This window comes from Mobula birostris, chromosome 19 (genome assembly GCF_030028105.1).
Source record: "Mobula birostris isolate sMobBir1 chromosome 19, sMobBir1.hap1, whole genome shotgun sequence".
In the NCBI taxonomy this organism is placed as follows: domain Eukaryota; kingdom Metazoa; phylum Chordata; class Chondrichthyes; order Myliobatiformes; family Myliobatidae; genus Mobula; species Mobula birostris.
In genome coordinates, this window is record NC_092388.1 from 33,084,671 (window position 1) to 33,112,548 (window position 27,878).

General features: G+C 38.4%; 1 protein-coding gene across 1 annotated transcript in view; it reads left to right on the forward strand.

Annotated features, from left to right (window-relative positions):
- mylk4b (myosin light chain kinase family, member 4b) overlaps nt 1-18,777 on the forward strand; it is a 204,608-nt gene extending 185,831 nt beyond the window's left edge. Inside the window, exons 13-14 of the mRNA XM_072283392.1 lie at nt 8,667-8,799; nt 13,498-18,777. Of these exons, the coding sequence (XP_072139493.1) occupies nt 8,667-8,799; nt 13,498-13,578 (214 nt within the window). The 3' untranslated portion in view covers nt 13,579-18,777. The remainder of the gene's footprint in view (nt 1-8,666; nt 8,800-13,497) is intronic.
- Nucleotides 18,778-27,878: the final 9,101 nt, after the last annotated feature.

Genomic DNA, 27,878 nt, shown 5'->3' on the forward strand with positions numbered 1-27,878 from the left:
GGTGATGGAGTGATGGATTGCTGAATCATTGCATATGTTATTTTTTTAAAAAAGGGAAATCTCTGGTTACCGCCATATCATTAAATAGAGCTGAGCCAGGAATTTGTGGAAAGGTATGAGCAGCAATAAGTTGGTTGAGACGACTACCAAATGTACCAAAGTGTAAAGATTCAAGAACAAAGTTATAAGGGAAAGATTTGAAAATAGATGCTAAAGGAGAAGTAAGAAAGACAATTGCAGTGTAGGAATGGAAACAGCTCAAAAATCTTTCAAGTCCTCTATATGAAAGTACATGAACAAGCAAATGAAGAAGAACAAAAGCTCTGGACACACAATGCCAAGAATGACTTATCATTCTAAGGAATAGTTAAAGCTGCCAAGCTGGCTCAGAATCTACAGTGGACTGAGTTTCTTTTCCCACCTCATTGCTGCTGAGCAGTCAGTAGGAGATAAATTATACCACTTTCATTTTGGTTAGTTTTAAATATTCCTAAGCTGAAAATTTATATAATTAAAAACTGTTACTGTTCTAATGTACATTTGGTTTCAGGATTAATTTATGTTTAAAGAATTGAAGCATGGTGTTTCATTTTGTTTGAAAATCCAATGGATTGTCTAATGTTCTGGCAGAATTTTAAGTATTTTGCACCGATAACAACTCCAGTGATATCAAATTTGTACAAATGCTGTGGCTCTGTTATACATTGTACCATCAAATCTACTGTGTATCAACTGCTGTCATTTTACTTTTTATTTTCCTTCAGCTGGAGAATAAGTGCAAATGAGGCTCTTAAGCACCCCTGGTTGTCAGACCAAAATCTTCACCACAAGCTTGGGTACAAGGTCCCTGTCTTGTTTATAAGTGTTATGAAAGCAGTACTATATACGTATACCTGTACATTAGCTTTGTCATGCTGCTTATGCCCTTGTACTTTAAAGGTCAAACTGGTGTACATGAGCAATAAACATTTATGCAAATACAGAAATACTTTTAATTAGTTTCTGTATTTCATAAACCTGGGCCTTGGTGCATAAGAAAATATACTCAGTATTGTTTTATTAATACAAACAAAGTCATGTCACTTTTGACATTTTGCCTCTTTTCAGCTTGTACTGAGTGCATGGCGATCTGCATGAGTGATAGATGAGGATGTCATTCAGGGCACTCATAAATAAAATAGCAAAAGCAGTCTAATATTACCGTCAAGGGCAATTAGCTGCTTGATACCCGCATGAAGCTCGACATGATATAAATGATACATTATCGCTGCTGTTTCCATCTTTCAACAGAGCAGATTTTACTTTGCTTCATACTACAGGTCATCCATGTTTACAAAATTACAATTATCATCCTTGACCTTTAACATGGAAGCGTCTTGTGCTGTCGAAAATTGCATGTTGCACTAGTTTGAACATTTTATGTATAGGTGCAGAATTTTATTTTTAAATTCTAGTTTATAACCTTCAAATAAAGTTACTTCAATGTGAACATTTTTAAATCACATGAAGATTTTCTACTTCTTGCAAGTAAAATCTCAATGATTTAAATAGGATATAGAGCTTCATTTATACTGTGGCTTGCTATGGTTTTTCCACAATTGCTACTTGCATGATATTGACAAAGCTTATGCATGGGGCACACTATACAATTTGAGTTGCTGATTGCTTAGTCCATATTCCTAAATAGCCTAAAAAATATTTTATAGTGTGCATATTTTGCATGTTAATTTCAGAAAGGTCTTAATCCTAAATTAACATATTTTTTGTTTGTGAATCTGAATTGCTATTTGCAAACAAAGTCATTTCTACTCCATAAACTATACATATTCCATTTGCAATCTGACTTCTCTCCCACTCGTTCACCCCTGTGGTGATCATTGCAAGTTACTGCAACATTTGGTTAATAGTTTGTCTATCATTAACTACATCATGAGCTTGCTTATCTCCTACAAGAGAACAAATAGGAATCTTATCAATCTTCTCAGTTTCAATGCTAACTGCAGAACTTGTGACATCAGTGGGTTGACTTGGCATCGTTAAAGGAGACGTGATAACTGATGGTCAGAATGCAGTATTTGTTTCAACGACAGCTTCTAGAAACACAGGCAAAGGCAGCAACAGGTGCACCCGAAGCACAGCTTGAATCAGGGAAGAGAGCATTTTCATCTGAAAGAGGATGGGCATCCCATTTCAGGCCCAGTCCTGGAAACTGGTCTGCCCTGAATGGGCCTCGGCCTGAAACATCAACTGTACCTCTTCTTAGAGATGCTGCCTGGCCTGCTGCGTTCACCAGCAACTTTGATGTGTGTTGCCCTGAATAATACATGTTTTGTGCTGACTCCAATGTCAATTCAGCATCTAATGTTGTTGAAGAGATTTCTGCATGGATCTACCAAAAAAGCATGCTTTAAATAACTTCCTGGTGAGTGTGGATTCAGAGGATCAAGGGAAAATCAAAGATCACTGCCAATCCATGTTGAACCCCATTCTAATTGCCTTCACCCATGTTGCACATCTAAGACTCACTGCCAGCAACGCTGAGGCCCCAGGTTCACAGCAATTTTCTGTCAGCTGCCTATGTATTGTTTGAAACTCACCAGTGCTATGTCAGTGAAGCCAAAATCTGAAATAGGTTGCACTTTGGGCCTGACTATCCCAATGCCGGGATGATCTTCGGTGCCAACTACCCATCAAGAACCTATCAATTTTCAAAACTGCACTCTCTTTATCAGCAAACAATTCACTCAACTTCACTTACCCCATCATTGAAATGTTCCCATAACCTATGGACTCAGCTTCAAAGACTCTTCATCTCATGCTCTTGATATTTATTGCTTAATTATTCATTATTTCTTTCTTTTTGTATTTTCAGTTTTTGTTGTCTTTTGCACAGTGGTTGGTCATCCAGTTTGTGGGGTCTTTTATTAATTTTATTACGTTTATTACTCTATTATGGATTTATTGAGTATGTCCACAAGAAAGTGAATCTCAGAGTTATATATGCAGACATATATGTAGTACTTTGATAAACTTTTCAACTTTTTTGAACATTTGAAAATTCAGCTCATATTGACATGATTACATTCGAGTGTGCTACTACTCGGACTAGAATGGAATGGCGGTGTTAATTAAAAAAGAGTCTTGGTGAATCAGAACTTTCGAATTCACCTGTGCACCAAGAAATGGAAGTTCTAGAAAAATGTTCTGTGTGCATTTATTTAAAAAAAAATCAATATTAAGAAGATCAACTTTTAGTTGAATTATCTATTGGGTGCAATAGGTAATCTGCAAGCTGAAAGAAAAACTGAAATCACATTACGAATGAACTTGTGTCCATAATTCAGAAATTATGGTGCTGTTTTCCTTGTTTATCATCTGCAGTATATTACTGTGGTAAACTGGGCCGGAAAATTTGTCGATGATACCAAGATTGTGGGTATAGTGGACAGTGAGGAATACTATCAACGTTATCTGGACTAGCTGGGAAAATGGGCTGGAAAATGGCTGATGGAATTTCACAAAGACAAGTGTGAAGGAGGAATTTAATGCAGACGAGTGTGAGGCATATCGGGTCATAAAGGGAGTAGTTAGCACATCGGACTTTATAAATCAGAATGCTGAGTACAGGAGTTGAGATGTTGCACTGAAGTTTTATAAGATGTTGGTGCAGTCAAAGTTGGAGTATTGTCTGTAGTTCGTGTCACCAACCGATAGGACAAATATGAATATGCTTGAAACAGTGCAGAGAAAATTTACGAGGATGTTGCTGGGACTCGAGAGCCTGAGTTATAAGGAAAGGTCAAATAGGTTAGGACGTTATTCACAGGAGCAAAGGAGAATAAGGAGAGATCTTATAGAGGTATTCCAAATTGTAGGGGGTATAGGAAGGGTTCATACATGCAGGCCTTTTCCCCTGAGGTTGGGCGAGACTAGAACGAGAGGTCATTGGTTAATGGTGAAAGGTGAAACATCTAAGGGGAGCCTGAGGGGGAACTTCTTCACTCAGAGGGTGGATCAAGTGCTAACAGAGGTGATGGATGTGGGTTCAATTTCAACATTTAATAAAATTTGAATAGGTGCAGGATGAGAAGGATATGAAGGTCTATCGTAAGGGTGCAGGTAGATAGGATTAGGCAGAAAAACAGCTTAGAATGGACTGGTAAGGGCAAAGGGCCTGCTTCTGTACCATAGTGCTCTATGACTCTAAATATTGGGATTGATGGAGCATGCTTTAAATATTACTTTATCAGTACCTACTATATTGTACCAGTTATGACTTGCATTATGAAATGAATGACAAATATTTCAATCTTTTGCTTACTAAATGGAGCATGTATATTACTGTGATATTGAAGAATAATACATTACTCCTCTCATTGAATTGCCCCTGATTTTCCATTCAGTGAGATCAATGATGATCTTTTACCTCTCTGTCACTCTCCCCCCTTATCTCTTGATTCCCACAATAACCAAACATCTATTAATTTGATTATTATGCGTTCCCCACCCTCTTCCACTTATTCCATTCTCTACTGTCCTCTCCTATCAGATTCTATCTTCTTCAGCCCTACACACCTTCTACCTTTCACTCCCAGCTTCTCACATCATCCCCGCCTTCCCCTCTCCCCACCACCTTATTCTGCTTTCTGCCCCCTTCCCTTCCAGTCCTGATAGAGGTTCTAAGCCCAAAATACTGACCATCTATTTCCCTACATAGATACTGCATTATCTGTTGAATTCCTCCAGCATTTTGTCTGTTGAACTATTGATTTGAGATGTACTGTATGTGGCCCAGAATTTTCTTTGAAGTGAAATCATTCTAATGGAAGCTGTTTCCACATGTCAAAACTCTCCCCTCATATTACTACAGGCTTGCTGATCTTTCCTGTAACCGTCAGCTCTTTCCTAGCTCATTTGTGAATGCTGAATGACAGCCAATGGAATGGCAGCAGCATGCTCCCTCAGTTTGGGTGCTCTGTAAGTTAGTGTTGGCGTGTGGCCAAGTGGTTAAGGCGTCGGTCTAGTGATTTGAAGGTTGCTAGTTTAAGCCTCAGCTGAGGCAGTGTGTTGTGTCCTTGAGCAAGGCACTTACCACACATTACTCCGCAATGACACTGGTGCCAAGCTGTATCAGCCCTAGTGCCCTTCACTTGGACAACATCGGCGGCGTGGAGAGGGGAGACTTGCAGCACAGGCAACTGCCAGTCTTCCATACAACCTTGCCCAGACCTGCGACCTGGAAACCTTCCAATGCGCAAATCCATGGTCTCACGAGACTAACGGACGCCTGTAAGTTAGACCAAGATTTATGAGATCCAATCCTGACATGGAGGCCTAGATATTTGCTCAAGGCAGGAATAGAGTGGGAAGAAGGGTTTTCAATTATGAAATCTGGAAGTATAGATTTTCTGGAATTCTCAGAGACTACTGATTATATCTCAACCTTTTTTAACAGGTTCCCTGGTAGCCAACCGTATTAGCAGGGTAACAGGAAAGTAGCTATGGAGATCTAAATGTATTAGTCTAACATCTGTTGTGGTGAAGTTGGTGAATTCTATAAACAGGGACAAAGTGATTGAGCACTCAGGGAAATTTGAGCTGATGAGGAGAGTGAACATAAATTCTTAAAGTTTAGTCATGTCTGAATAACATAATTGAATTTTTGAGAAAGTAACTAAAGCATTAGGGAAATAACAATGTCAATATATGTTTAAATGGACCAATAAGGTTTCACATTTAAAATAATCGGTTTAAAATTAAAGTTTATGCAATTAAAATTAGTTGATCCGTTAAGGAGAACAGTTTAGTGGTAGTAGAGAATTAAGGTAATAGACATGTATTCAGTTTACAATGAGGTGATTAATGATGTCATAAAAGGAGCAGAACATCGGTTTATAGATAATAATGCAATAAAAAAAACAGATACCCAAATTTGTTATGACACAGTGTTGGTTAGGTTGCATACGTGGTGTAAATAGGAGTACAAGTTACAAATAGACACTGATAGAATAAGAGGTGAGAATAAACTGTGGCAAATGGATTTAAAAACAGTTAAGTTTGAAGTATAATTTTGAATGCAATAAAAGATTGCTCTGAATATTTTTAAACAGTGGTACAGCTTGTAATAATGGATGCTCCATGGAAATTTAAAGCTTTTCCATAAAATATTGTGGTCAAAATAAAGTAACATTTAAAAATGTGGAACTGGTTAGCCTTTACAACTAGAAGATTACAATGGAAAGGTGGAGTGATTAGGGAATAGGAGGCAACGTGAGCAATGTTCTACCCAATTATGCAATACCTTCACTATACTACACCTGCACCCTAGGGAGAATATATTGGCCTTGAAGGAATGCAGTGCCGAGTTTTCAGAATGTACCTTAGATACCATGGGTTAGATTATGATCAGAAATTTTAAAATCTAGGCTCGGGACATTAAGGGTTTAGGAATGAATTTGATTGGTGTTTTCAGAATTCTGAAAAAGCTTGATCCTGGAGAAAGAGCAAAATGTTTTCCAACAGGTATGGTTCATACTGAGAAACAGGACAAATGGGTCAGAAGAATATATAATGGGTAAGAACAGCCTAAAACTCTCCCTCAAAAACAGTATGCATTAGCTCAATTAATCATCTTAAACCTGTGATTAATAGGTTAGTGCTGGAAGGTACAGTATATGAAGAAATAGTAGGTCCAGGGATTTGGATCACGATCTGGCGTACTTTCACTGAGTAGGGGAATAAACTCAGCAAGTTTCCGTGCTCCAAAATTCCCATGTCAGAGAACAAGATTGCTTCTGAAAGTTGGTTTATTTTAACAGAAAATTAAAGTATCAACAAGCTACACATGAAACATTCAATCCCCTGTTGCAATGTAATTATACCATAGCAACCAGTTCAAGTTGAGTGGGTGGTGGAGATGAGGATTGAAAATAATCTCAAAATGTTAGCTGTTTGCATCTGAATTAAAATGTCCATAAACTCCCCAGTGTCATGATAGACCCAATGTAAACTGATAACTGCAGTTCTGGTTCACCTCACGTTGTTGAAACCTTAGTCAAATTACAGACTGAAAATTATGCTACAAAAATGGCTTTGATTTACGGTTGTGGAACAAGTTTTCAAAGCAGATTTTGCATTTCAGCATCTTGATTGTAGTCTTCCACAAAGCATTGGCTGAGGGTCTTTAAACATTGTTTAGAATTCTTAAAAATGACAGCAGTTAATCGTGTGAAATGTCCTTGCGTGCTTACATTGTTTAACTTGGTTTTTGATTTTTTTTCTTCATCTACTATATCTATTTTTTTTTATCCTCTCAGCCATTGCATTTTCAAGTACTTTCATTTGTTATTTCTGAACAGAAATGTAAAATACAGTAACTGCCCCATACAGGTAACCTTAGTGCTTCCAGCCTGCAAATGGATGCTTGGAGCTGAGCATGGGTTTGTACTATGGATTGTAATGAAATTTTTAAATGATATACTATATTCTGATAGTCACGTAGTTTGGATACACGGCCTTTTTGACAGCTAGTATTTGTTGCCTCTCTCTTTCTCTCCCCCACTCTTATTTGTCATCTTCCTCATAAAATGATGTGTGAATCATTGTCACCTCTCTGTCTCTTGCATTTTATTCTCTGTTACCATTCTCAGGCTGCTTATTCAGGCACATTAGCACTGGGCACAGTTTCTAAGCTGTGTGGGAAAACTTGGAAAATCTCAGCAGAACTTCAAAAAGGAAACACAAAGAGCAGCAAAAATCCTCATGCTATAAGTGTTTTCCAATTTCAGCCATACATCAGCCTGTGTCAGTTTTTCCACTAAATGTAGCAATTCCAGTAAAGATAGGAACACTTTCTTCAAGAAGAGAATGCATAAATACTCTTAAAAAGAACAGTAATGAATGGAAAGTGGCAGCAGAATGAAACCAATGGGTTGCTTTTCCAAAGACCTCACTGAATAGTTAGGTTGTGCTGCATATTTACACAATTCTCTTCAAAACTCTACCCATATTTCAATAGAATAGAATACTAAATATGCATGGGTCAGAAATGTATTGCAACATTTAAATAACTTCATTCATAGAATAAGAACTTCCTTAGAATTATATTCCGCCCCTAACTGCTGCAATTTCACTGAAAATGCAATGGAAACCAAAATTCTTAAAACTTGTTTTAGCTACCGCTGTAGCTTTGGTAGAAAAGTGAGGAAAAACTGCAGGGGAAACTGCAAACATGCAGTGTCTTCTTAGTTTACCCATACAACACTTTACTCTACCCATACAATTCTTATGCCTTGTGGATCACAAGGATATTCCAAGCTATAATCTTTGCCGAGCTTTTTGTTGAAGTGTGAATACAAAAATGAATTTGCTTCTGTGGCTAGTGCACACTAGTTGACATCCTAGCCATGGCTGGAGATGTCAGTTATGCATGTACTTAATGCACATAATGTTCTTGTACTTAAATTTCATGCTCTGATTCAAGTGCTATAAATCTCCAAAGAGGCCTCACAGTGACTTGATGCATGAGACTATAGTTTGTTTCTGTGAATGTTACTCTTGTTTTTTCTTGCTGCAAGTGTAAGTGTGTAAATGCCATTAATGAACTTTAGAAGATCCGTAACACCAACAAACTGAAAGATGACATTCCTCTTCTCTGTTTTGTGTAGCGCAAGAATAAGTGCTGCCCAGTGTCTAAAACAACCCTGGCTAAATAACATTGCAGAGAAAGCTAAACAATGTAAGGTTCATCTCAAGTCCCAGATCCTTCTTCAGAAATACATGGTGCGACGGCTGTGGAAGGTACAACGACAGCTTGCAATAGAACTGAATGAATCATTTCCTAGTTTTAATGTTGCCCTTCGTTAAGGTGAAACCACGGACCTGAAGTATGGCCCATGTATGTAAGAATAAGCTGCTAAAAGCCAAAGTGAAAATTTTATGGGGAAAAATCTGATCTCTCATCACTGGTGGTTAACCTAATGTACAATATTGACTGCCATTTGGACTCGCTCCTTAAATGTGTTTCCACTGGAATATGAATAGTGGATGATGATAAAGCACATGTTAGCAATAGAAGCCAGGTTTTATTCCTCCTCAGTGGGTTCAGTGACTATTTGGGCAGATTCTTTTAGAATTCGGGTTGCCATTTCAAAAAGACTGATTTCCAGAAGTTTTTACTGGAGATATTGGTGATATTTTTTCCCGTTTCCCTCCATTCTGATTTTATAAACTCTCCAGTACTTATCTGCTATGTTCCATTGGGAAGATCCACCAACACTAACAGCAGGAGGAGATTCTAATGCCTCAGGATTACAACAACTAGAGGGGCCTGAGTCTTGTACTCTAAGGCAGGAGGAGAGCTTTACCCACCACCTGGAGTCACTGAGCTAAGGATCACAGGCTTTAGTCATTAGATGAGGGCACAAAGTTTCTATTTTCATAATTCCTCTTGTGCCATGATGAGGCCACCCTCAGGGTGGAGGAGCAACACCTTATATTCCATCTGGGTAACCTCTAACCTGATGGCATGAATATCAATGTCTCCATCCAGTAAAAAAAATTCTCTCTCTCCCCTCTTCTTCTATTCCCACCCTGGCCTCTTACCTCTTCTCACCTGACTATCAGCTCCCTCTGGTGCCCCTCCTCCATCCCTTTCTCCTATGACCCACTTTCCTCTCCTATCAGATTCCTTCTTCTCCAGCCCTTTAACTTCCCCACCCACCTGGCTTCACCTATCTTTCCCCTATCCCCGCTTATTTATTCTGGCATCTTCCCTCACCTTTCCAGTCCTGAAGTAGGGCCGAAACATCAACTGTTCATTTCCATAGATGTTGCCTGACCTGCTGAATTCCCCTAGGATTTTGTGTATGTTGCTTTATAATTCCATTGCTCAAATTTTTTTCCTTTGGGTTTTTGGATTTAGCCAAATGCAAAATCTGTTTTGAACTGGTAGCCTTTTAAAATGCAATCTTTTTTTTAAAGCAATTTTAAGAATTTCATTCATATAACTAAAAGGGTTACTTTCATGTAATTTGGTTAAAGCTGCTGAACATTATATTAAAAAGTTTACATAACTTTAAAACATTATAAAAACACCAGGATGTTAAACCATCACCTATGAGTACTTCGATTCTAAATTAATCAACATTTAAAAAAAAACTTCTTTTGTTAGAATTAGGCATGATAACTTTTTTGGTAAATAAAATTAGAAATGTCATTAAAAAAACTTCTAAGTTATGTGAATTAGCATCTTTGGGGTTGAAAGAATCCTGGTAATTTTGGAGACATGTTCAAAGGCCTGCAAGTACAATTAGCAGAAGCTTCAAAAATTGATTGGTTCATTCTAACGTTACGGCCAATTTTGTTGAAAGTCCCTGCTCGGAGTACAACACGTAAAATGTTAGCAAAACCGGTTGGAACTTCAAGTTGCCCTGAAGGTAAATTGCAACGAATAAGTATTTATTTGCAGCTGTTATGATAATTTTTAAAAATTGTACCAGCAAACAACATTAAAATTGAGCAGAAGGTAGTTCCTCTGGGTGCCTTGCTAAGGAGGTAGTCAATAAGAAGGAAGCTGAGATAGAAGGCCTAGCTTAACTTCTTGTCTTACTTACATGCCTGCCATGGCTACTCTCAACTTGAAAGCCCAGGAAAATCCCAGCGATCTTGAGACAAAGTGAATAGGACAGACTCAGTAATATGTTCTTTTGCTCTGTTTTCCTGAAATTAATGCTAGGGCTCTAGGACTTCCATCGGGATAAAGTCATGGAAATGATCCCTAAATCCCTAGTACATTTACTCCCATTGCTATTTTAACAAGGACAACACTGCCAATGAAGTGGTGCAAAGGTCTCAAACCTCCATATTTACTAGATATTCCTACCTTTATGAGTGTGTTTTTTTAACTTTAACCCTTCATAAGGTAATTATTATTATCATTTGTACCTGAACCCTCCCAAAAACCTGCCGGATCATCTCACAAAATCCTTTCACTAATGTCAACGCCACTTGCAACCCCTCACATACCCGCCACACACCATCTCGCTTCCCTGTTCTCATTAATAAACCTATAAATTTGTTATCACCCAGTTTCTCATATTGCTCCCAGGAGTCTGCACACTATGATCTGTGATCCCATGAAATAATAGATGTAGCAATTTCACGTCAGAACACCACATGTCTGGTAATATTTCCAGATGCAATTTTGACTCTGGAAGCAGCAGATTTTGCAAATGACTGTGCTTTTATTTTGCCAAATCAACATTTTCCAAAACAAGAACGTTTAATACAAGGGGTGATTGATAAGTTCGTGGCCTAAGGTAGAAGGAGTCAATTTCAGAAAACCTAGCACATTTATTTTTCAATAAAGTCCCCTCCTACACACTTAATCCAGCGGCTGTGGAGCATGCGGATCTTGGACCTCCAGAAAGTGTCCACAGCATGGGTGATTGATAGGTTCGTGGCCTAAGGTAGAAGGAGATGAGTTATACAGCTCTCGTTACATGAACATGTAGTTCAACTCTTTGAGTGATTATGCAGAAAGTTTGAAGTTAATAACTCATCTCCTTCTACCTTAGGCCACGAACTTATCAATCACCCCTGATGAGTGTGTAAATGACTGTGTATAAATGTAGGAGGGATTATGTTGAAAAATAAATGTGCTAGGTTTTCTAAAATTGACTCCTTCTACCTTAGGCCATGAACTTATCAATCACCCCTTGTAATCCAATTTCTTTTAGCTCAACCATATTGAACCCTCTACCTGCAGAGACAAAAAGGCATATTGATCACATCTGTGGGTCATATTTCAGTCTGAGTTACTATCTGGCTTTTGCATTGTTCACACAAATAAGTTATGTATTAACTTCATTCCAAGCCTTGCACCAATAGTAATGAAATTTGCATGTGTGATGGATAAAGCTAATAAATTTAAAATTTTCTCAGAAATATCTCAGATACATTTGAAAAACTCTCTAATATATGTTGTTTTTCATTTTTTCTCTGCATACTATGTAATTAGATGTGTATTAAATGTAATTGGATGTTGTGAGCTCACATTTGGTGTTTAATGAAGAATTTGTTAATATTTATTTCTCTTTTGTTCTGTTCTCTTGCTACTGCATTCCACCTGTAGCTCAGGACATGGTGACAGTATAAATGGTTTTGCCACTTTAATGCCACTTGAACAACTTTAGGTAAATTGCTTCTGGATAAGCCAGGTTCTGCAAATCTCTCCATCCAAGATGTGTTTTTCTTTCCAATAATAGCTTTTTAATCATAAATTCATTAATTAACTGAATTAGGTATTGCTGCTTAATTCTAAAGTAGTCCTGAACTTGAAGTAGTGAAATAATTCCATTTTCACTCCCAGCTGTTTCTCACATCTCCAAACCTGAATGCTTGGAACCCCAGTGAGCAAAACAGTTCTGAATTGCCTTACTGTTCATTTTTGCCAACTATCAGTGAAAAAAAACATTGCTTTTTGAACACAAACATACACAACTGATGTTACTTAAAAATTGTTTGCTCTAAGCAGGGCATAGTGTCTAATGGCCAAACAAGTGTGCGTGACTGACGTTGATTAGAACCTGTTTGGCAACAGTCTGCTGACCCAATTAAGAAGTGCAGTGTCCCAAGTAAGTGAAGGGAATCCCATCAATATTCTCAATTAGTTTTGTTCTTTATGAGTTGTCCCAATCAACCAATGGCCTAATTAGCTGGAATCCACTGTATATTTTATTAGTTTAATTATGGGTAGAGTAGGAATGAATATTCAGTATCATGGAAAGAATTTAAGCAAGTGTATGTAAAGAAATATGATAGAGGTTAATATAGAAAATAAATACTTCTGACATGTCAAAATAGGTGAATAAACTTTCCTTAGTAATGGAGCCTTTACACAAACTGAAGATTGGCTGTATCGAAAATGGTCAGTAAATGAGGTGGTATTAATGGAGCGAGAATTAAAGATAACATTTCAGTTCAATGACTTTTCACTAGTTCTAATACTGAGCAGCTAAAGACTTTCAACATCTTCTAGTATGATTTCAGATTTTTAATGTCCAAACTATTTTACTTTCTTTGTACCTAGATTGAGTAACTTCACAGAGATTGAGGAAAAGGAAAGAATGTTGGTAATTCTTCTTTCCCACCACAACCCATCTCCAAAACGATCCAGAAACAATCACAAATTATAGCACCTTATAGCAGATTGAAATTGTCAATTTTTCTTCTTAATCTTCAAGCTGATCCCCAATGTGCTTTAACAACAGATTTTGAAAATAATTGCAATGATTATGGAGGAACTGAAAAAAGTGCTATCAGATTTATAGTGTTTTAATACATTGTGAAGTAACTAGTTCCTGTCAGACATTTTCAGCAATGTGACATCTTTGTGTCAGAAATGATGCATGTCTCTTTTTTACTGATGCTTCTGACAAATTCTGATGTGACAAAGAATAGATGGTGTTCTCATTTCATTTTTTTATCCCTATGTAGAAGAATTACTATGCAGTAACTGCTGCAAATCGATTGAAGAAACTCAGTGATTCTGGGGCTTTGGGCCCTGCTGAAGTATGAGCTGCCACTGACTGGACCTACTGCACCTTCCCTTTTCAGTCAGGACATCACCCACTGGATTTGCCTCAACCTTGTTGAACCACATTTAGTTATCCTTTCAATAGAGCAGTTTAGATTTAGAAGTATGTGTTTGGGTAAAAGTAATATGATTCATGAAAACTTATGAGCATCATTTTGATTTATTCATTCTTATACCACAAGAGTGGCAGTATGGTTTGATTGTAGTTATTTTAGTAAAACTCATTATATTAATTTTGCTGCAATTTTTATGCAATTAAGCTTTCATTTGTTAATGATGTGTAATTATCATTTTAATGCATCCCAAAACTAAGTGCTAGGGACAGCAAATACCCCCAACACTGCTAGTTTTCATATCCTTTGCAATGAAATGCCAGGTTGGAGAAACTGAATTAAATAAGGTAATTCAGATTTTTTAATGTTTTTGTCTTAAATCGCTGCAGATCTAAAACAAAACTTCAGTCAAAAGAATGTAAGGGAAACTTTTTTTTAAGTATATTTTCAAAGGTCTAATTGGTTCTGATCTGGCACAGAACGTCTGCCTCTACTTGAACCTAATAACACTGGTGTACTGCCACCCTCTTGTGGCATCTCTTTAGTTTCACCTTTTACAGATTTACAGCTCCTTGAACTGGACATTTTACAGATGCCTGGGTGCTCAAGCTCTTTACCAGAGAGTTGAATGGAACATTGTGATTTTTTAATTTGTTATTTTACGATTATTTTGCCTCAGTTTTGCTGTGACATTGGCATTGCAACAAGTTGCCAAACATCTAGTGTAATTTGTCGTCTTGTTTCATTGAGTTTTCACATTGCTTAGGCCTGTTATGATCCATATTTAAACCTCAGATTCTTGAATTAAGTATCGACTTAAGATAGGCAAATGCAATGATTGAAAAGACAATTGATTCAAACTTTTAAGTGCATACTTTTGTCATAGGTAGTCAAAGTTCAGTCTCTGTGTCAGAATCCAGAAGTGTGAGAAACTGCTTTTGGTCTCTGCCATAAGCCCACTCCCCAACACCTCCCCACCTCTAGCCCCCATGCCTCTCTGACAATAGCAAGGGAGTGTAACAAAGCTCCATTAACATGATTCTTAAAAGTGCACTATGATATTGGAATTCCAAACAAACCAAATTGTCTACACTCTAACCATTTTAAATTTAGCTGAAGTTCTCTGCCTAGATGCAATCTATGGGTGAATAATCATGTTAATTTATCTTAATTTATCTTGACAGAAAGAGGGGCTGTTCATCGGATACTACTTTCAGTTATGCCTGAACATAATTAGAATTTTAAGGGGGAAGAGCAATGCAGGGTAATGCTGTGATTTCCCTTTCTAAGAAATTGTAATTCTGTATTATTATAATTCCACTGCTGCTGATATTTGGCCAGATTTACCCACTATTTAACATTGGTTTTCTTTGTAGCGTGTCATTGTTTTTCTGTTGGACAGTGGTAGTGTTAAAATGCCATACCCTTGAAATTATTACTCACATTAAGTCTACTAAACAGAGGCAGAGGTGACCCCATGGAAAATGATCAGACGATAGACAGTGAGATAATGAGACCAGACTCAGAGGGAAAAGGCAGAGATCCTAAGGAAACCCCTGAAGAGAAAAGTTCGAAGGCACAAGAAATTACAATTAATTTTGAGCAAAATGGGACACTAAAACATTTTTTAAAATTACTTTCTTTGGGATTGGATAGCCAACAAAACCAACATTTACAACCAAGAGAAAATCTGCAAATGCTGGAAATCCGAGCAACACACACAAAATGCTGAGTTCCAGCATCTTGTGTGTGTTGCAAGGCCAACATTTATTGATTATCATTAATTGCTCTTAATTTGCATATCTTGCTAAGCTATTTCAGTGGACATTTAAGAGTCAACCACACTAGAACTGGAGTCAAATATAGGACAGACCAGATAATGTCCTCCCCTGAAAAATATTAATGAATGAGATGAGTTTAATTTAAGAAAACAAACAAACATAAATAATAATGTGCAGTATAACTTAATAAAGCTTATGGCCTTTTAAAAAATAGATCTTGCAATTCAATTGTATTTCTTACAGGAGAAGTTTTGGACAATGTGGCATTCAAAATGTATGGCAAAGTCTTATTTCTGACAGGCTAATTTAAGTGAATTGTATACCTAACTTAATTACATCACAGGTAACAACTAAGTTTAAAGACTTGCTTTCACAAGACATTCTGTTACCCTCAATTTGCAAAAGAATTTATGGTTCCTGTATCATATTTTCTTTCTAATTTAAACTGAAACAAGCAAATTAAATTGTAACAATGTTTTCAAAGCTACTGAAACATGATACATTGTTAGTGAAGAGCAATTGGCTTGAAGTATAATATTTCAACGTTCCACTTAATCTCACTGTGTTTTCACTGAGGATTATCTGATTATTTTTTGACTCTTGTAAGCCCTATTGAGTGTGGACATTAATACAGTTGTTCAAATATTATCAGTTTACATTTTCCAATTTACAGCGTTTTTGAAATCATGAAAATCAAATTAATATTTGGCTGTTTAAGTCCTGAGCAATTTAGCAAAGTTCATATAAATTGTGATCACTAGGAGCTATTAAATATATTTATTTTATAAGGTAAAGCATGATGTATGCATTATGTAAACTGTGCTAAAGTGACTGCTGTGGTTTAAGATGAATATCTGCATACATTAGTAGTACATTAGCAAAGTTAGAATCATAATGTCTGTTCAATATGAGAATCTCAGAGTGAACACTACATGCTTGTTCTACAATTTTTGAACATATTAATTAGATATGACAGTGAAAAGACTGAGAATGGAGCTAGAGGTATCTTATTACACCATTCTCATTATCCTATTGGTGTGGAAGCCAAGTCACTATATTTAAAGCAGAGGTTCATAGGTTCTTGATTAGTCAGGGTGTCAAAGGTTGTGGGGAGAAAGCAGGAGAATGAGGTCAAGAAGGATAATAAATTAGCCATGATGGAATGGTAGAGCAGGCTCGATGGGCCGAATGGTTGAATTCTGCTCTGATGTCTATGGTCTTATGGTCTTATTACAAAGTCTGCTGAAGTTGTGTAATTGAGGTAATGTAGATTTTCAATAATAGTTTTAACTTACTCTAATTTTAATGAGTTTTAGGAAAATCAATCAGAACCAGTGAAAATGTTTGATTCTGTGGAACAGATAAATGTAAGTTGGCTTAGTGTGAAAGCAGTTGAAAAACTATGGATAAGTATTTTTACATCATCTACCTTTTTGCAATTATGCATGAGGAAATATGCTGAAGCCAATTCCTGGTACCATATTACATAATTTCCTCTATCACTATTCAAAATATCTTCTAAACATGAATTATGCTGCTTGCCCAAGTTGAGAAACCAGAGAATGTTGTCTTTACCTTCCCTGAAGGCCTGACTGTCAACAGATAACTATCTAGTGTGGCATGTCACATTGGAAGTGAAGTCCATCCATGATGTTTTTTGCCATAGTTGAAATGCTGATGGTGTTTAATAATTGGCAGTACTGACTGTGCAATCCCTTTAGGATGTACTGGTGTTGGGTTTCAAGACCTTTAAATGTCACTTCAACATTGACCCTCATAGTAATGTGCCCTTTATATCTTCATGCAAGATGGAATTTGCAAATGTACGCATTTTCAGAGCCATGTGAGCCTTTGCTTTTTTGTGAATGAGCCAAGCTTTTTACAGTTGTATGATTGTTCTAAATAAAATTTCTGATATTTGTATGTGAAATGGTGATGTTTGCAACCAAATACTCCTCCACCCCCCATGATTAACTAAGACAACATTCTACAATGATTAAAGGATTTCATTCCAAAACATGATTTTGAATTCAGTGGGAAAGAGAAAGACCACTGTTTTGCAGATTTCAGAGAAAGAGTAAAAGGACACACTGTAGTTGTGGAATTAGATTTTTGAAGATTCTCAGATCTTTGTAATGAAGAGTCTGACCAACCCTTCCTGACAAAGTGTCTCAGCCCAAAACGTCAACTGTACTTCTTCCTATAGATGCTGCCTGGCCTGCTGCATTCCACCAGCATTTTGTGTGTGTTGCTTCAGTAAGTGTTTTGTTGTTATTCTGCCACTAGAGGCCAGTAGTGAAACTCCTAATAGGGTAAATAAGATTTCTTTGCCTAACTCTCAGCAGTTTTGTCAGACTGGAAAAAATGGGAACAATTTGGAAAGCTGTAGTTACTTCTCCCATTTCTGACTCTGTTCCCCTGCTAGAATTCTTTTCTCTGGGGCTCTTCCACAATGAATTTCTTGTGGGAACCCGCCTGGAATGTGGGCATTGGGACACCAGTGCAGAGACTAAGCAAGGTCTGTCCATTAAAATTTGGCATGCAATAACCTCACCAGCAATTCTTACAGGGATCACTGCTAGCTGACCTAAAACCAGGAAATCACTTGTTTCTTCCAAAACTTTTGCCCACTGCAGGCTGCCCATGAACCTTCCTTGGTGATTGCCTTCCTTCCTTTAACATGGAGCCTTTGGCTCTGTTGTGCTTTAAAATGGGTAAAACATTTCTTTCACTACCAATCTTCACCATCAGTGTCCCTCACAACCTGCCTCCCCCACTTCTATTCATCCCTACTATCTCCCATGGTCCGTGAGCTTTCTCTCACTGGTGGACAGGAACTCACCAGTATTGTGCTGGCACCTGGTGGAGAAATTGGCTCAGCCTTTTACCCAGGACTCTGGACATGTAGATCAACTTTAATGCTCACTCCTACCCTAACTAAAGATGATGGTGAGTAAGAAAGCCATGTGTTTCCTGTCCTCTGGCTTTCTTAGACCACATATATAGAATAAGGTCTGAAAAATGAAGAATATAGGGATATAAAGGGAAAGTGAAGTTGAGGTAGAAGATTAGCCAAGATGGTGAAAAAGATTTTAGAAGTCCCATGGACCGTTCCAACCCTTACTTCCCATGTTCAAACAAATACAGCCACCAGTAATCTTTATCTCCACACTGAAACAGCAGCTGGGAGTGTGCCAGTAACTCTAGGAGCACATCATCATCACTTGACATCCCATTAGAGGGAGAAGCCAAGATTAAGAAGCATTTATCATCATGAGGCTCCAAGTATGGGTCATTCTGCAAATTTCTATGTTTTGAGACATGCTCTTCCCAAGCTGTCTCACTTGCAAGCACGTTGATTAATAATGAAATATTGCAAATGATATAAAACTTGCTAATTTGCTTAAAATAAAGTCTTTACCTCTTTGCTTTGTGGTTTCCAGCTCTGATTTAACAGCTATTACACATAACATTGGGAATCTTTGTTGAGAGTTCACTAATATCGTAGTCTTTGGAGAGTTCTGAGGAATGCGTTTCATCGTGTTATGTGAAAAATGTTTAGAGGCTCAAGCTATGGATTTGCTCTTCAGCCCCATCCACCTGGCTAACATGGCCCCAGCTTGCTACAACACTTCTAAAAGTCAGGTTATTATATCCGCAACTTGGAAAAAAAAAGGCAGCCTGGCCCTCAGCCACATGGACTCTGCAGAGCTGGAGAGCACAGTACACTTCTGTTAAGGACTGAAGAGATTTTCCATGAATTCGTTACTGCTTCTCTGAAGTTTAACACATGCAGGAATAGACAGGAAGCAGGTTGTGAAGTGTAAACTAGTCCATTTTGTGAAAACGCTTCTTTTTTCAGAGTATTACTTAAAGAACCTAATAAGATGATAAATATATCAGATGCTGCCGTACAAGTGGGGAAGATTACTGTTTTGAGAGAGAGAATGGCAAAAAATGGTGCTCGGCTTTATTGTCTGTCATGAAATTGATATGGCTATAGATAAACAAATATAGGTTATAGCATGAGATCATCTCATCGTTTGGATGCTACACCTCTGTTTTAAACACATTTCCACTCTGCTGTTGTAATGTCTTTGAAATCCATTTTAATTTGCCAGAATTGGTGTTAAACAGGCCAGTAATGGCTTAAAACTGGTAGTGTACTTCACACGCTGCCAGCAGAGTGGTGTGCTACAGCCATTTTCATATGGGTTCTTGCATGGTGTTTGATGCTGCTGGTTTGGATCAAATATAGAGCCTGCTAATATGTAAATCAGGGTTCTCCATCACAGCTTGCTTCACTAATGCCTATTATGGATCTAATTCCAGCTGTATCAAGAAAAAAATAATCTGGACGCTTACATTCCAGCCTTCCAAGTTCTACAATCACAGAACCATATCCTGGACTTAACATGAACTGAGATGGGCCCTCTCAAGGCTACCTAATCTTGTATCAGTTTGGGCAGTGTACTGTTTGGGTACTTGCAAAGGATGCAGCTTGCCTTTTCGAATTAGCCAAAATCCAGGTCACAAAATGGATCCTATTTCCTCATTTAAGAAAAAACATGTACTTCCATTGTTCTTCTCATGACATTAAACCTCTCAAGGTACTCTACACTTGTTTTAACCTCAGTAGCCTCGAAGCCAGTTTGGACTGGGCAAATTACTTCAACAACAGAGTAAAAATGCACTTCTTAATCATATTAACTGAGCATTAAATAAATGGCTGCTCTTCAAGACAGTGCTATTGAATCCGTTATGCCTATTTGAGAGAATAAAAGACTCTCGCCACTGCACTTCAGTACCAATCTCAGTTTTCTACTTGAGTGAGACTTGAAGCCAGATTTTCTTTACTCCAATGTCAATATGCTACGTACTGTGTTACTGCAAGCAAGGGCATTTAGTGAAGCAAGATAATCATTTCAGAGTTAAAATTTACCATCCTGTGGCTATATGTGATGTTAAAGGTTGAAGTTCAAATTTATTAATATCACCTTATACTTTTAATACAAAAAAATTTGGTGATCTCATAAGATAGGGGTTTACATAAATGATAACAATGCCTTGGCTGTAACTCTGAAATTCAGAAGAATGAGGGGGGATCTCATCGAAACCTATCGACTATTGAAAGGCCTAAATAGAATGATCATGGAGAGGATGTTTCGAAGAAAAGGAGAGTCTAGGAACAGAGGGCACAGCCTCAGAATAGAAGGACGACCCTTTAGAACAGAGATGAGGAGGAATTTCTTTTTCCAGATGTTGGTGAATCTGTACACGGCTGTGGAGGCAAGTCAGTGAGTATATGTAAAGTGGAAATTGATAGGTTCTTCATTAGAAGGGTGTCAAAGGTTACGAAGATGAGGCAGGAGAATAGGGTGACAGAAAAAAATAAATCAGCCATGATTGAATGGTGGAGAAGACTTGATGGGTTGAATGGCCTATTTCTGCTCCAATGTCTAATGGTTTTATAGTCTTAACAACCTCAAAACTGAAGGTTTGGTGGTGAGTCTTCTATCTGCCATTTCTTGTTTGTATAAGGTATAAGGACAATCCTTCAAATACAGGAATGCAAAATGATGCAACACCCCTCATCCCTATCCCAGTGCCAATCTACAGCATCATAATCCTCATCCCAACTGATGATCACTGACCCTACCCTAGCACCCAACTCCTCTACCCATTCACCACACGATATCTGCATTTCCAGGTCTTGTTCTTGTGGATTATAAGCCCCTGAACCATCATTTATCTCAGCCCAGGATTTACCTGTTTATCTACGTGTGTTCCCAACTAAGACATTTAGCAAAACAATGCGTGATGGAAAGGCACTACCTCAATTAAGCCCATGCAATATTGGACAAGGCCATAGGCTTCTGGCGTTTGAATTTCCCTGTAGCTGCTAATACATGTTTATAAGCATCAACAAAACCCTAGCAACAGCGCCACTTGTGAAATAGAAGGAAGTATTTTAATGAGAAGTTATTCAATATGACAATTTGTGCAATAAGACATGAGCGATTTACTAGATATTATAGTTTACAATGGAAATGTTTCACATGTGGACATTTTGGTCAAAAATATGTGATGACTTAACACCAGTATAAAGAAAAGCTAAATCACAGCAATTAGCCTTTTATCTTTTGTTCTGCATTCCTTCAATTAGTTGAGTATAAATACACCACTTTAAAACCAAAAGTGGACTGGGCGGACTGACGCAGAAATGGTTCGAGATGAAAGGGAGATTTCAGAAGCCTAATTAAAAGCAACTGAGAAACTGGTATATGATACAAAGTTTGCTCACCTGAAAAAATAAACGGAAACTGTAGCACGGGTTTAGTGAGGCAATCTGGGAACAGAAAGTGAAGGGTTTTCAGGAGGTCAGTACAAGGCACTGCTATGTTGGAGTGCAAAATCGTTCCGTCTTTGTGGCTGAAGTCAAAAGAAGGTCAGATTTGGTCGATTCTGTATAAGTTGAGAGGCTCACATAGTTAACCTAATTAACCAAGAAAGCACATTGCCAAAAGCTAAGAATATATTGCAGGTTAAACAAGGTTTGTAAACATACTGTCCGTATATGTTTTTATGAAATCTAATATCTTTGAGGTGCCTGATGTACCTTCACACTGGGGCACTGAGGCAATAAAGTGGTGAATCCTCCTTTAAATATTCGTGTCAGAAGCAGTGAAACTGAGTGTGTGCACGAGATTCTGCTGTTCCATAAATTTGAGATTTGCAGCTGAGACAGTAGCTCAAAAGGCAAGACAACAGTATGAGCTTTTCTCTTCCCTATACTTTGTGAACAGTTACTCCTGCCTTGAGATCAATTTTTCTGAAGCAGTTAAAAGACAAAGGGCACCTAGAGAAGTTTTTTTCTCTTCATCAGCTGCTCAGTGTTGTACCTGGTACCTTCCTCAGTTTTCCTTCAGTAGAGCCTATTGTGCATCTGGTGGAGCACTGACAAGAGAACACTCCAGGGTCGGAAATCTCAAAGATTGCAGGATCTGTAGATTGCAGATTTTCTTCAGGACAGTCTGATGATTAATGTAGCTAAATTACTGACTAGTGTTCCAGAGCCCTGGACTAAGAATACAGACAGCTGACTTCATTTCCCATCATAGCACCAATAGAATTTAAATTCAGTTGAACAACAGCAACTCATTTAAAAATGAGACCCACAAAAAATACCAGGTTGTTGTAAGAACCCACTTACTTTGTAATGTCCTTCAGGGAATTAAATTAGCCATCCTCATCTGGTCTGGTTTGTACTCCAGAACTTCTCCGAATGATTGATGTCTTTAAAATATGCCTTTCAAAATAACATTTTCAATGAGCAAACAAGGCTTAGCATTAAACACTGGTTTTGTCATTGATGCTCAGATCTGAAAACATGAATGAGTTAATCAATGAATCAGAATCAGAATCAGGTTTATTATCTCCAACATACGTCGTGAACTGCGTTAACTTAGCGGCAACAGTACAATGTAATACATGAGAAATATAGAAAAAATAAATAAGTAAATCAATACAGTAAGTATACATATGTATATTAAAAAGTTAGATTTACATAGTGCAAAAACAGAAATAATTTTTAAAAATGTGAGGTAGTGTTCACGGGTTCAATGTCCATTTCGAAATCGGATGGTAGAGGGGAAGAAGCTGTTTCTGAATCACTGAGTGTGTGCCTTCAGGCTCCTGTACCTCCCTCCTGACAGTAACAATGAGAAAAGGGCATGTCCTGGGTGATGGGGGTCCTTAATAATGGACACTGTATTTCTGGGGCACCACTCCTTGAAGTTGTCAAGGACCCTGGTTAAAAACAAAAATGGTTTTTTTAAAAATCTCTTTTACTGTTGTTGAATTTATGGTAAGTTAAAGAGTGTGAAACCAAAAAGCCCACGATGCACAGTAAGTAACCACACAAAGATAGTCACACAGATGTACAATTACAGACCCAAGATGAAGCTGACTAATTTTACAATTTTCTGTACCTTCTTTCAATCCTGTGCAGTGGACCCCCCCCCCACCCATCCAATACCAGACAGTGTTGCAGCCTGTCAGAATGTTCTCCACAGTATATCTGTAGAAGTTTTCAAGTGTTTTAGGTGGCAAACCAAATCTCTCAAACTCTTAATGAAACATAGCCATTGTCTTGCCTTCTTTTTTGCTGCATTGATGTGTTGGGACCCTCAGAGAACTTGAGACCCAGGAACTTGAAAATTCTCACTCTCTTGGCTTCTGATCCCTCTATGAAGACTGGTTCATATTCCTTCGTCCTCCACCTTCTGAACGTCCACAATCAGTTCTTTAGTCTTACTGACATTGAGTGCAAGGTTATTGATGTGATACCACTCAACTAGATGGTTTATCTCACTCCTGTACCCCCCTTGTCTCATCTGAGCTTCTGCTGCAATGGTTGCCTTCATATAGATGGCTTTTGAGCCACACAGTCATGGCTATAGAGAGAGTAGAGCAATGAGCTATGTACACATCTCTGAGGTGCGCCAGTGTTGATCATTAGCGAGGAGAAGATATTATTACCAATCTGCACAGATTGTGGTCTGTCAGTTAGGTCTTCCAATTGCAGAGGGAGTTACAGAAGCCCAGGTTCTGTAGCTTATCGATCAGGACTGTGGGAATGATGGTGTTAAATGCTGAGCTACAGTCAATAAACAATATCCTGACATAGGTGTTTATATTGTCCTGGTGATCCAAAGCTGCATGAAGAGCCATTGAATTTGCATCTGCCGTAGACCAGTTGTAGTGGGCCCAGGTCCTTGCTGAGGCAGGAGTTGATTCCAGCCATGACCAACCTCTCAAAGCACTTTATCACCATAAATGTGAGTGCTGCTGGAGGATATTCATTAAGGCAGCTCACACTACTCTTCTTGGCCACTGGTATAATTGTTGCCCTTTTGAAGCAGGTGGGACCTTCCAACCATAGCAGTGAGAGGCTGAAAATGTTCTTGCAAACACCCGCCAGTTGATTGGCACAAGTTTTCAGGGCCCTACCAGGTACTCCATCAGGGCCTGTCGGGTTCACCCTCCTGAAAGATAGCCTGACAATAGCCTCCGAGACAAAGATCACAGCGTCACCAGGTGCAGCATGGATCTTCACAGATGCAGTTATATTCTCCTATCAAACCAGGCAAAAATGGTATTGAGCTCATCCTGGTAGTGAAGCAACCCTGCCATTCATGGAACTGGGTTTGGTTATGTTGGAAGTAATGAATAACTGAACAAATACATACATACATACTGGCAGCCAAGGGGAAGAAATTGTCATGTTTATAGCTTTTAGATCCAAAGACTGCATACATCAAATTTTGCAAAATTCTGCAAATAGTAAAAGTCTGATATATAAACAGAACATGGTGGAAATACTCAGCAGGTCATGCAGCATCAGCAGAGAGAGAAATAAAGATAGGAAATCATAGGAAGTCATTCCTGCCTGTGGCCATCAAACTTTACAACTCCTCCCTTGGAGGTTCAGACACCCTGAGCCAATAGGCTGGTCCTGGACTTATTTCCTGGCATAATTTACATATTGCTATTTAATTATTTATGGTTTTATTACTATTTAATTATTTATGGTGCAACTGTAAGGAAAACCAATTTCCCTTGGGATCAATAAAGTATGACAATGACTATGACTGAAGATAAAAGTTCAAGTAAATGATCTTTCCTCAGAAGTTACATTTGATCTGCTGCATATTCCCAGGAGTTTCTGGTCTTTCATTAATCCAGACTAGATGAAATATGAGTTCAAATCACTCCAAAGTAGCAAGAAATTTAAGTTCAGTTAGTTAAACAACAATATTTTCTAAAACCCTGAATTGCAGTACTGATGACATTGAAGCCATTGCGTTGATGTAAAAGTACATTTGTTTCACCAGTTTCTTATAGGAATTAATTTTTATCTGATCTGGCCTCTAAAGGACTCTAGACCTCCAGCAATACAGTTCACTCCCAATTGCCCCTTAAACGATCTAGCTAGAGGTTATGTTCAGCAACAATTAGAAATCAATGATGAACTGCTGTGTGTTTCTATGATGCACAAACTTTCTGTGAGAATAAAAGGAAAATGGACTTAAATCATGTGGGTGTGAAGGTAAATTTCACATCAGCGTTTTCCTTCAAAAAGAGCTCCAAAACAACAGATTGCAATTGAAAAGTTCAAATAAATTTTATTATCAAAGTACATATATGTCACCATATACAACCATGAGATTAATTTTCCTGTGGGAATATTGAACCAATCAGTAGAATAGTAACTATAACAGAATCAATCAAAGATCACCCATCTGGAGTGTTCAACCAGAGTGCAGAAGACACCAAACTATGCTAACGTAAATATAAATAAATAGCAATAAATATTGAGAACATAAGTTGAAGATTCCTTTACAATGAGTCTATTGGTTTTGGGAACATTTCAATGATGGGAAGTGTGGTTAAGTGAAGTTATCCCCTTATGTTCAAGTGTCTGATTGTTGAGGGGTAGTAACTGTTCCTGAACCTGTTGGTACAAGCCCTGAGGCCTTTGTACCTTCTTCCTGATGGCAGCAGTGAGAAGATAGTATGACCTGGGTGGTGGGGATCTCTGATGATGGTTGCTGCTTTCCTACAACAGCATTTCATGTAGATGTGCTCAATGGTTGGGTGGGCTTTATCTGTGATGTACTGGGCCAAGTCCACTTTTTGTAGGATTTTCTGTTCATACCAGGTTGTGATTAGCCAGTCAATATACTCTCCACTAATCTCCACAAATTCCTGAGGAAATAGAGGCTTCATTTGTAATTGAACTTACGTGCTGGGCCCAGACAGGTCCTCTGAAATAGTAACATCCAGGAATTTAAAGTTTATAACACTTTCCACCTCGGATCCTCCAATGAGAACTGGCTCATGGACCTTTGGTTTCCCTCTCCTGAGGTCTACAATCAGTTCCTTGGTCTTACTGACATTGAGTGAGAGGTTGTTGTTATGACATCACTCAGCCAAATTTTCAATCTCCCTCCTGCATGCTGATTCATCTCCACCTTTGATTCAGCCCGCAACAGTGGTGTCATCAGCACCTTGAATATAGCATTGGAGCTGTGCTTACCCTCATAGTCATAAATTGTAGCGTAGGGGGACGAGCATGTGGTCTTGTTGTGCACCTGTGCTGATGGAGATTGTAGAGGAGATGTTGTTGTCAATCTGAACTGACAGAGGTCTATCAGTGTGGAGCTCCAGGATCCAATTGCACAAGGAAGTATTGAGGCCAAGGTTGTGAAGCTTATTAAGTTTGAGGGCATGATGGTATTAAATGCTGAGCTGTAGTCTATAAACAGCATCCTGATGTATGCGCCTTTGCTGTTCAGATGTTCCAGGGTTGAGTGAAGAGCCCATGAGACGGCATCTGCTGTGAACCTATTGCTCTGGCAGGCAAACTGGAGTGGATCCAAGTCACTCGCAGGCACAAGCCGATATGTTTCATTGTCAAACTCTCAAAACACTTCGTCCCTGTGGATGTAAGTGCAACCAGGCAATAATCATTGACGCAGGTCACCACGCTTTTCTTGGGCATCGGTATAACTAAAGTCTGCTTGAAGCAGGTGGGCACTACTCACTGCCAAAACAAGAGGTTAAAGGTCTCAGTGAACACATCAACCAGTTGATCAGCACAGGTCTTTAGCATGTGATAAGGTACCCCGTCCCATCCAGATTATTTTTGTGGGTTCGCTCTCCTGAAGGCAGCCCGCCATCAGCTTCAGAAACTGAAATCATAGAATCAACGGGGGTTGTGAGAGCTTGTGATGTTCCGATCATCAAAGCCAGCACTGAAGACACTGAATTCATCTGGAAGCAAAGCCCTGCTGCCCCCATGTCACTTGATGTGTCTTTATAACGGGTAAAAGCATTCAACCCCTACCACAACTGTCAAGCATCCCTTATTGATTCAAGTTGGTCTGAAATTTCCACTTCGCCCATGAGATGGCTCTTTGGAGATCATGCCTCCCCTCTTGTAACTTTCTTGGTCTCCAGACTTGAATGCCTTTGATCTGGCCCTCAGCAGATTTCAGATTTAATGGTTCATTCAGGGTTTCTGATGGGGAAAACACTGAATGATTTAGAGGGGATACACTCATCTACAGCTCTTTCAATAAATTCCAAAGTTCAAAGTAAAATTTATTATCAGGGTTTATACACACCATCACAAACAACCCTGACATTCTTTTTCCTGTGGACATACTTAACCAATCTAGAGAACAGTAACTGCAAACAGGATCAATGAACAACAAGCTGTGCAAATGCAAATATAAATAAATAGCAATAAGTAACAAGAGTATGAAATAAGATAGAGAGTCCTTAAATTGAGACCATCAGTTGTGGAACACCAGAAATAGAATGAGTGTAGTTGTCCTCTTTGTTCAAGACCCTGATGGCTGAGGGGTAGTAACTGTTCTT